The sequence below is a fragment of the Rhinoraja longicauda genome, chromosome 5, assembly GCF_053455715.1.
Source record: "Rhinoraja longicauda isolate Sanriku21f chromosome 5, sRhiLon1.1, whole genome shotgun sequence".
NCBI classification, from domain to species: domain Eukaryota; kingdom Metazoa; phylum Chordata; class Chondrichthyes; order Rajiformes; family Arhynchobatidae; genus Rhinoraja; species Rhinoraja longicauda.
Genome location: NC_135957.1, coordinates 13,908,161 through 13,918,504, shown reverse-complemented (window position 1 = coordinate 13,918,504; position 10,344 = coordinate 13,908,161). Strand labels below are relative to the sequence as shown.

At 58.8% G+C, this 10,344-nt stretch overlaps 2 protein-coding genes across 2 annotated transcripts in view; both read left to right on the top strand.

Moving 5' to 3' along the window:
• Positions 1 to 2,783, top strand: part of LOC144593842 (uncharacterized) — a 28,759-nt gene extending 25,976 nt beyond the window's left edge. Inside the window, exon 4 of the mRNA XM_078399960.1 lies at positions 2,779 to 2,783. Within this exon, the coding sequence (XP_078256086.1) occupies positions 2,779 to 2,783 (5 nt within the window). The remainder of the gene's footprint in view (positions 1 to 2,778) is intronic.
• Positions 2,784 to 9,588, top strand: LOC144593413 (inositol-trisphosphate 3-kinase B-like). Its single transcript, XM_078398923.1, has 6 exons — positions 2,784 to 2,878; positions 3,643 to 3,856; positions 5,221 to 5,425; positions 6,765 to 6,866; positions 7,291 to 7,362; positions 8,350 to 9,588. Exons 1-6 carry the CDS (start codon positions 2,830 to 2,832, stop codon positions 8,554 to 8,556), a joined length of 849 nt encoding a protein of 282 aa, XP_078255049.1. The 5' UTR covers positions 2,784 to 2,829; the 3' UTR covers positions 8,557 to 9,588.
• Positions 9,589 to 10,344: the final 756 nt, after the last annotated feature.

Genomic DNA, 10,344 nt, shown 5'->3' with positions numbered 1-10,344 from the left:
TCCGGAGAGACGGAGACAGGAATTACAGCAGGAAATGCTGGACTGGGTCACAACCCAGCACTGACCCCAGACATCACCCCAATCCTGACCTTTGACCCCCCTTGACATCCTCCCTCTCCTTCCCCTCCCTATCCCTCTCTCTACCTCCCTTACCCTCCCTGTTTTCTCCCTCGCTCCCTCACCCTCTTTCTTCCTCCCTCTCCCTCAATCCTCTCCTCTCTCTACCTCCTTCCTCTTCCCTCTCCCTCCCTCACCTCCTGCACCCAATCCTTTGACAAAGAGTCAGTCGTACAGGCTCTTTGATCCAACCTGTCCATGCCAACCAAGATGCCCGTCTACACCAGTCCCACATGCCCGTGTTTAGCCCATATCCCTCTAAACCTTTCCTATCCACGTACCTGTCCAAAGCTCCCTAATTGTCCCGTCTAAATCCTTCCCTATTCGAGTCCCTGCTGGAGATTCTCATGGAAACGCTGGAGGAGGTAGTTAAGGCAGGTACTATAACAACATTTGCAAGGCACTTGGACAGGTACATGGGCCAGGAAAGGTTCAAATGGACATGGGCCAAACAGGGGTAGGTGAGACTAGTGTAGATGGGACATGTTGGTGGGCATGGACAAGTTGGGCAGACCCGTGCTGTGTGAGTCTGTATCGCTGCATCTCAAGGCGTGTACCAGATCACAGTGTGCAGATAGCTTTCATTCCTCAGGCCTAAAAACCCCTCCCTGGTGAATCAGTGTCACTCCATTAAACTGTGTAGTTGTAGCGCACGTATTAAATCTCCCTCTCACCGTGCCCTCCTTACCCGGGGGAGGCCACCGCCTGTCATCCTGCACTGCCCCGGTCACACCCTCTAACTGCCTGCCCGCCTGCCTGCTGGTTAGTGTGGGCAGAGAGTGTGGGGACTGGGCTTGCCTGCTGGTTGGTGTGGGCAGAGAGTGCTGGGACTGGGCTTGCCTGCTGGTTGGTGTGGGCAGAGAGTGTGGGGACTGGGCTTGCTTGCTGGTTGGTGTGGGCAGAGGGTTCGGGGACTGGGCTTGCCTGCTGGTTGGTGTGGGCAGAGAGTGCTGGGACTGGGCTTGCCTGCTGGTTGGTGTGGGCAGAGAGTGTGGGGACTGGGCTTGCTGCTGGTTGGTGTGGGCAGAGAGTGCTGGGACTGGGCTTGCCTGCTGGTTGGTTGTGGGCAGAGAGTGTGGGGACTGGGCTTGCTTGCTGGTTGTGTGGGCAGAGGGTTCGGGGACTGGGCTTGCCTGCTGGTTGGTGTGGGCAGAGAGTGCTGGGACTGGCTTGCCTGCTGGTTGGTGTGGGCAGAGAGTGTGGGGGACTGGGCTTGCTTGCTGGTTGGTGTGGGCAGAGAGTGTGGGGACTGGGCTTGCCTGCTGGTTGGTGTGGGCAGAGGAGTGCTGGGACTGGGCTTGCCTGCTGGCTGGTGTGGGCAGAGAGTGCTGGGACTGGGCTTGCCTGCTGGTTGGTGTGGGCAGTGAGTGTGGGGGACTGGGCTCTGCCTGCTGGGTTGGTGTGGGCAGAGAGTGCTGGGACTGGGCTTGCCTGCTGGTTGGTGTGGGCAGAGAGTGCTGGGACTGGGCTTGCCTGCTGGTTGGTGTGGGCAGAGAGTGTGGGGACTGGGCTTGCCTGCTGGCTGCGGTGTGGGCAGTGAGTGTGGGGACTGGGTCACAGTGACCCACTCTCCGCACTCCAAAAACCTCCCACTCAATGGGCCAACACTCTCCCTCCCAGCAACCGAGTCTCGTAATCTCTGCATCGCAGTGCACCCTTTGTGTGTCGTGTGTGTTTGAGTGTGAGTATGTGGTGTGCAGAGTATGTTGGAGTGTGTGCACGTGTGTGTGTGTGAATGTATGCACGTGCGTGTGTGGTGTGTGTGTATGGGTGAATGAGACACACAGCGGGGACAGGGGGCCTTTCGAACCACGGGGGTCCGTACCCAAATGCCCGTCGCATTCTTCCCCTCGCCAACACACCCACAGCCATTTAACCTTCAATCCCCCATGTCTTCGGGATGTGGGAGGAGGCCGGAGGAAATCCACGCGGTCACAAGGAGAACGTTGGCAAACTCCACATAGACAGCAGTACCCGGGGTCAGGATCAAGCCCGGGTCCATGGTGCTGTGAGACCGCAGCTCGACCTGTGGCAGACAGTGGGGCAGGTACGTGGGCTTTGGCGAGTAATTGTGTGTGAGTCAGGGGGATTGTGTATGTGGGCTTTGTGTGTGAGCGCACATATGAATATCTGTGAGAATGTTCCTTTCAAAGACCCCACACCACCCTGGCCATGCTCCCAACTCACTGCTACCATCGGGAAGTGTGAGCACCAGGTTCAAGAACAGCTTCCTCCCAACAACCATCAGGCTTTTGCTATGGGTAGGATGTCATTAAGCTGGAGGAGTGCAGAGAAGATTGACGAGGATGTTGCCAGGACTCACGGGAGAGGTTGGGCAGGAGAGGACATTATTCCTTGGATTGCAGGAGGCTGAGGGGTGATATTATGGAGGTGTACAAAATCCTGAAGGGAATAGACAGGGTGAACGCGCAGAGTTTTGCATAGAATACAAAATGCTGAGTACGTAGCGGGTCAGGCTGCATCGCTGGAGAATATGTTAGGTGATGTTTTAAATCGGGACCATTCTCCAGAGATGCCGCCTGACTCGCTGTTACTCCAGCACTTTGTGTCCTTTTGCGTATAAACCAGCATTTGCAGTTCCTTGTGCCTATCCACTTGGAACAGTCCTAGTTACCCTCTCTCTCCCTCTCTCTGGTCCAGAGTAAATCGTGGAGGAAGATCAAAAACGTGGTGCACTGGTCGCCCTTTGTGATGTCCTTCAAGAAGCGGTATCCGTGGATCCAGCTGGCAGGACACGCAGGTAGGAACGGGCGGGACAGTGAGCGGGAGAATGGGCTGGGAGACCGGGAGAATGGGCTGGGAGATTGGGAGAATGGGCTGGGAGACCGGGAGAATGGGCTGGGAGATTGGAAGATTTCTTCACAAAATGCTGGAGTAACTCAGCAGGTCAGGCAGCATCTCGGGAGAGAAGGAATGGGTGACGTTTCGGGTCGAGACCCTTCTTCAGACTGGGAGATTGGAAGAATGGGCTGGGAGATTGGGAGAATGGGCTGGGAGATTGGGAGAATGGGCTGGGAGATTGGGAGAATGGGCTGGGAGACCGGGAGAATGGGCTGGGAGATTGGGAGAATGGGCTGGGAGATTGGGAGAATGGGCTGGGAGATTGGGAGAATGGGCTGGGAGATTGGGAGAATGGGCTGGGAGATTGGGAGAATGGGCTGGGAGATGGGAAGAATGGGCTGGGAGATTGGGAAATGGGCTGGGAGATTGGGAGAATGGGCTGGGAGAGGGATACCGCTAGAATAGGAGGGAGGGCTGGAGGGATGGGGTGGGGCCTTGTAGGTTGGGAGGTAGTGGGGAGGGAGGGGTGAGAGAGTGAGGTTGGGGGCAGGATGAGGAGGGGGATTGGGAAAGGGGCGAGGAGGGTGAGGATCAGGGGGGGTGGACGTAGATGGAGGGGGTTGGGGAGGGGGCGGATTAAGGGGGCGGGGAGGGTGGGGTAGTTGTGGTCACTGCGGCCCCCTTACCTGAGTCACACACCTCTCTCTCTCTCGCCCCCTGCAGGCAGCTTTGAGCCTGGGGGTGCGGGCGTGGTGCTGAAGCGACACACTGTGTGTGAGGAGCGCTGCCTGCAGCAGCTGATGGGCGACGAGCTGCGACCCTTCGTGCCCGGTTACCACGGGCCGCTGGAGCGGGCAGGACTCTGCTTCATCCGCATGGACGATCTGCTGGCTCCCTTCCTCCGGCCCAGCGTCATGGACTGCAAGATGGGCGTCAGGTGAGACTCCACAGGGACCTCTAAACCCTGACACACTGGGACCCAGACACCCAGACCCTCAAACCCCAGACACCGGGACCCCACCCACCCCCCCCACCCACCCCCATCCAACGACACAGAGTCATGGACTGCAAGATGGGCGTCAGGTGAGACTCCACGGGGACCACTAAACCCCGACCCACTGGGACCCAGACACCCAGACCCTCAAACCCCAGACACCGGGACCCCACCCACCCCCACCCCCATCCAACGACACAGAGTCATGGACTGCAAGCTGGGTATCAGATGAGAAACCCTCTGAAACCAGCTCCCAGATACTCGACCCTGAGACAAGGGGCTCATTGGACCCCTAGACCCTGGACCTCAGACCCCTCTGATCCCAAAACCCCACCAGACCCCGGGACCCCCTAAAACCGTGAGCAACCCAACACCACAGCCCCAGACACGGGGGAGGGGTACAATGGCATCTCTAACTCTCCTCCTCCCCCCCCCCCCCCGGTGTGGTGGGGAGGGGGTGACGGGGAGGGGGTGACGGGGAGGGGGTGACGGGGAGGGGGTGACGGGGAGGGGGTGGAGGGGAGGGGGTGGTGGGGAGGGGGTGACGGGGAGGGGGTGACGGGGAGGGGGTGGAGGGGAGGGGGTGGTGGGGAGGGGGTGACGGGGAGGGGGTGGAGGGGAGGGGGTGACGGGGAGGGGGTGACGGGGAGGGGGTGGTGGGGAGGGTGTGGAGGGGAGGGGGTGACGGGGAGGGGGTGGAGGGGAGGGGGTGGAGGGGAGGGGGTGGAGGGGAGGGGGTGACGGGGAGGGGATGGAGGGGAGGGGGTGGTGGGGAGGGGGTGACGGGGAGGGGGTGACGGGGAGGGGGTGGAGGGGAGGGGGTGGTGGGGAGGGGGTGACGGGGAGGGGGTGGAGGGGAGGGGGTGACGGGGAGGGGATGACGGGGAGGGGGGTGGAGGGGAGGGGGTGGTGGGGAGGGGTGACGGGGAGGGGGTGGGGGAGGGGGTGGTGGGGAGGGGGTGGAGGGGAGGGGGTGACGGGGAGGGGGTGGTGGGGAGGGGGTGGAGGGGAGGGGGTGGTGGGGAGGGGGTGACGGGGAGGGGGTGGGGGAGGGGGTGGGGGGAGGGGGTGGTGGGGAGGGGGTGGTGGGGAGGGGGTGGTGGGGAGGGGGTGATGGGGAGGGGGTGGTGGGGAGGGGGTGCTGGGGAGTTGGCAATGGGGAGGGTGATGGGGAGGGTGATGGGGAGGGGGTGTGGGAGGGGGTGGTGGGGAGGGGGTGGTGGGGGAGGGGGGTGACGGATGGGGGTGACCGGGAGAGGCTGGGCGAGTGAATGACGAGGGGGTGACAGTGTCTCTCTCTACTCCAGGACGTACCTGGAGGAGGAGCTGGGCCGGGCGCGGGCTCAGCCCAGTCTGCGGAGGGACATGTACCTGAAGATGGTGGAGGTGGACCCGGCAGCCCCCACCCCACATGAGCACACACTGCGCGCCGTACTCAAGCCCCGCTACATGCAGTGGCGCGAACACTGCAGCTCCAGTGCATCCCTGGGCTTCCGCATCGAGGGCATCAAGGTTGGGGCAGCCAGGGATGGCAGGGGGGGAGAGGGAGGGAGGGAGGGAGGGAGGGAGGGAGGGAGGGAGGGAGGGAGGGAGGGAGGGAGGGAGGGAGGGAGGGAGACAGGTGGGGGTGGGAGGGAGAGGGTGGGAAGAGTGGGAGATGGAGGGGGAGAGGGGGAGGAGGTGGAGAGGGAGGGAGAGGAAGGGAGGATGGAGAACAGGGGTGAGGGAGAGGAGGAAGAAGGGGGAGGGAGGGAGGGAGGGAGGGAGGGAGGATGGCAGAGGGGGAGAGCGAGGGGAGGCGAGTGGCTGGGGAAGGAGGTGGGAGGGAGAGGGAGGGTGGGAGGAGTGGGAGATGGAGGTGGATATTGGCGAGATAGGGAGGAGGGGAGAGGAAGAGGGGAGGGTAATTAACCCAGTAATGTAACCTCTGTGCCATCCTCCCTCTCTCCCTCTGGTGTGCGTGTCTGTTTGTAATCTCAACCATCTCCCCATGAAATGGGTGGGTGGTGCAGCGTGTCGAGCCCCTGCCTCACCTCTCCAGACAAGCCAGATAGACACGGTGGTGGAGAAGGCTTTAGGCACTTTGGCCTTCATCAATCAGGTTACTGAGTGTAGATGTTGGGAGGTCATGTCACAGTTGTGAAGCCGTATTTGGAGTATTGTGATCAGTTTTGGTCACCCTGCTATAGGAAGGATGACATTAATCTGGAAAGAGTGCACAGAAGATTGGTGATGACCCAAGGGCCTGAGCGACAGGGAGAGGTTGGGCAGCCAAGGACATTATTCCTTGAAGCACATGTGGCTGAAGTGTGATCTTACAGAGGTGTTCAAAATCATGAGGGGAATAGGTGGGGAATAGATAGAGCGAATGCACAGTCTTTTAGCCCGAGTAGGGGAATAAAGAACCAAAGGACATCGGTTTAAGGTGAGGGGGGAAAGATTTAATGGGAACCGGAGGGGTAACTTTTTCACACAAAGGGTGATGGATATATAGAACGCGCTGTCAGAGGATGTAGTTGTGGTAGGTATTATAACAGCATTTGGACAGGTACATCGATAGGAAAAGATTAGAGGGTTATGGGCCAAACACAGGCAGGAGGGACGGGTGTAGATGGGACATGTTGGTCGGCATGGGCAAGTTGGGCCGAAGGGCCTGTTTCTGAATCTCTGAACCCAAGGTCCCGGGTAACTGTGGTGGTGTGAATGTCCCTGGTGTGTGGGTGAGGTGGGGGGGGGGGGGGGCTGGGGGGGGGGGGTGTAATCTGGGGTGATTGGACGGGGAGGCGGTGACAGCACGGGGACCGCGGTAGGAGACGGCACTGCAGCCGCTGACTAGTGACCTCTCCCGCAGAACGAGGACGGGAGTGTGAACCGTGACTTCAAGCGGACCAAGACTCGGGAGCAGGTGATGGAGGTGTTCTGGGAGTTCAGCCAAGGGAACAAGGTGGTGCTGGTGAGTGGAGGAGAGGAGGGGGGGGGGAGGGGGGGAAGGGGTGGACGGAGCGGAGGAAAATGGGGAGAGGAGGTAGGGGAAATGCTGGGCAGTGGAGGGGTGGGGGAGAAGGGAGCGAGGGGGTAGGGGAGAGGATGGAAGTGATGGGGAGAGGGAGAGGGAGGGTGGGGGATGGAGGAGAAAGGAGTGATGGAGTTGGGGAACAGGGGGAGTGTGTGAATGGTGAGGGGCTGGGGAAGTGTGTGGGGTGGGGAGGGTGTGCGGGTCTCCAGAGAGAGCAGAGGTGAGATACGGAGGGAGAGTGAGTGAAGGAGTGTGGGACACACGCAGGGAGACGTGTGCTGGCGTGCCGATCCTCGCTGGCCTCTGCTGACCCCTACGACCCACATCTAGTCCCTCTGACCCCCCGCCCGGTGTGTTGCAGGGCCGGTACCGGGAACGTCTGGCTCTGATGCGCGACGTGCTGGAGCGCTCACCTTTCTTCCAGACACACGAGGTGAGTCCGTCATACACGCACACGCATGGCGCATGACACGCGGCGCGGCCTCGTCAACAGGCACTGCGCCAGACGCACCCACACGGAGTCGGACACACAATGTGCACAGTGACACCTGCAAATGCACACGGAAACACTCTAGTGGCCGTGACGTCGGCACAGTGGCGCGGCACGGTGGCGTAGCGGTAGAGTTGCTGCTTCACGGCGCCACAGACCCGCGTTCAATCCTGACCATGGGTGCTGTCTGTACGTTCTACCTGAAACCTGCGTGGGTTTTCTCTGGGTGCTCTGGTTTGCTCCCACACTCCAAAGACGTGCAGGTTTGTAGGTTAATTGGCTTCAGTAATATTGTAAATGATCCCTAGTGTGTACGATAGAGCTAGTGTACGGGGTGATCACTGGTCAGTGTGGTCTCGGTGGGCTGAAGGGCCTGCTTTCACACTTTATCTCTAAACTAAATTGAACTATAGTCACGTACGCAGGGACACGTGTGCAGATAGACATAGAGATCAATGTGTGGATGAAGCACAGTCACACACACACATGTCCACACAGTGTTACATGCGCTGACACTCAGAGACACACGTAACAATGCACAGATATAGTCACACATATGAACATACAGTATTACATACGCACACATATAGTCATGTGTGTGGATGCACAGGGACATGTGACTGTACTTAGAGTTCCAGAATTACAGTCACACGCACAGAAACAAATGTGTGGACGTACAGAACTTTTACCCGTGGACGCACAAGGTCATGCGTGTGGATAGACGCACAACACGCCTGCAGCTGCCAGTCTGTGCAGACTCACATGTAACCCCTCTCTCTCTCTCTCCCTCCCTCTTCCTTCCTCTCTCCCTCCCTCGATCCTTCTCTCCCTCTCTCTCCGTCTCCCTCTCCCTCATTCCCTATCTTTCTCCCTCGCTCTCCCTCTCTCTCTTCCTCCCCCTCTCACACTCTCCCCCTCTCCCTCCCGCAGGTGATCGGGAGTTCCCTCCTCTTTGTCCACGACAATGACCAGGCCAAGGTTTGGATGATAGATTTTGGGAAGACCACTCCTCTGCCGGCCGGCCAGACCCTGACCCACCGGCGGCCGTGGGTAGAGGGCAACCGGGAGGACGGCTACCTGTGGGGGCTGGACAACCTCATCTCCATCCTGACCCAGATGCTGGAGGCTCAGGACTGAGCCGGTCCTGCCAGGCCTGGCCCAGCACAGAACAGAACTCTCCAGAAATGGCTCAGTCCCTCCCCGAGCACGGAGCGGGGAACGGGCATGATCAACGGGGAGTGAACCTCGTTATGCGATCCTTCCGGCCCTATTCTCACTGGCCAGGCCCCATTAACACAGGCCGGGACCTATTAACACTGGCCGAGCCTTATTCCCACAGGCCGGGGCCTACTGCCACAGGCAAGGGCGTGGAATTTCCACGTTCTCCCTGTGACCGCGTGGGTTTCCTCCGGGTGCTCCGGTTTCTGCCCACATTCCAAAGATGTGCGGGTTTGTAGGAATTGGCCCTCTGCAAACTGCTCCCTAGTGGGTAGGCAGTGCATGAGAACTAGTGTGAGCAGGTGATCGATGGTCGGTGATGACTGGGTGGGCCAGAGGGCCGATTTCCATGCTGTATGCCTAAGCTAAACTAAAGATTGTACACAGACTTGTGCATTAAATCTGATCTGTATAAAACTCTTGCGTTGCCTCGTCCTCCACACCAGACACCACGGCGCACAGTCAAGGAGAGACTGGCCGGGGGAATGAACAAGGTAGAGGGAACCCAGAGAAGGGCAATCAAGAACCAGAGGTCATTGGTCTGCAGTGAGAGGGGAAAGGTTTAATAGCAGCCTGAGGGTCAGCTTTTCCACAGAGTGGTGTGCATATGGAATGAGCCACGATGATCAAGAAAATGTAGCATGGTTCATTGTTAGCTGAGGGGAAAGGTGACTATTCTAGTTTCCGTGTCCTCCTTACACTTTACTGATTATATGCCTCGCCGTCACCTTCCCCTCAGCTAACAATGATCCATTCTACATTTCCTTGATCATCGTGGCTTATTCCATATACCCACCACCCTCTGTGTGGAAAAGTTGCCCCCTTTGATCTGTCGTTTTCACATCCTACCTTTCTATATCTTTAGTGTAAGAAAATAACTGCAGATGCTGGTACAAATCGACGGTATTTATTTCATAAAATGCTGGAGTAACTCAGCAGGTCAGGCAGCATCTCAGGAGAGAAGGAATGGGTGACGTTTCGGGTCGAGACCCTTCTTCAGACTGATGTCAGGGGGGCGGGACAAAGGAAGGATATAGGTGGAGACAGGAAGATAGAGGGAGATCTGGGAAGGGGAGGGGAAGAGAGGGACAGAGGAACTATTTAAAGTTGGAGAAGTCCATTTTCATACCGCTGGGCTGCAAGCTGCCCAAGCGAAATATGAGGTGCTGTTCCTCCAATTTCCGGTGGGCCTCACTATGGCACTGGAGGAGGCTCATGACAGAAAGGTCAGACTGGGAGTGGGAGGGGGCGTTGAAGTGCTCGGCCACCGGGAGATCAGTTTGGTTACGGCGGACTGAGCGAAGGTGTTGAGCGAAACGATCGCCGAGCCTGCGTTTGGTTTCGCCGATGTGAAGAAGTTTGACATACCTTGAGGAGAAATCGCAGTGGATGACATACCCTGAGGAGAAATCGGCCAGCGTATCCAACAAATCATCCTCCAACATTTCCGTCACCTACAACGGGACCCACTACTGGCCACATCTTCCCATCCCCTCCCCTTTCTGCGTTCCGCAGAGACCATTCCCTCGGTAACTCCCTGGTCCACTCGTCCCTTCCTACCCAAACCACCCCATCCCCGGGCACTTTCCCCTGCAACCGTAGAAGATGCAACACCTGTCCCTTTACCTCCCCCCTCAACTCCATCCAAGGACCCAGTCTTTCCAGGTGAGACAGAGGTTCACCTGCACCTCCTCCAACCTCATCTAT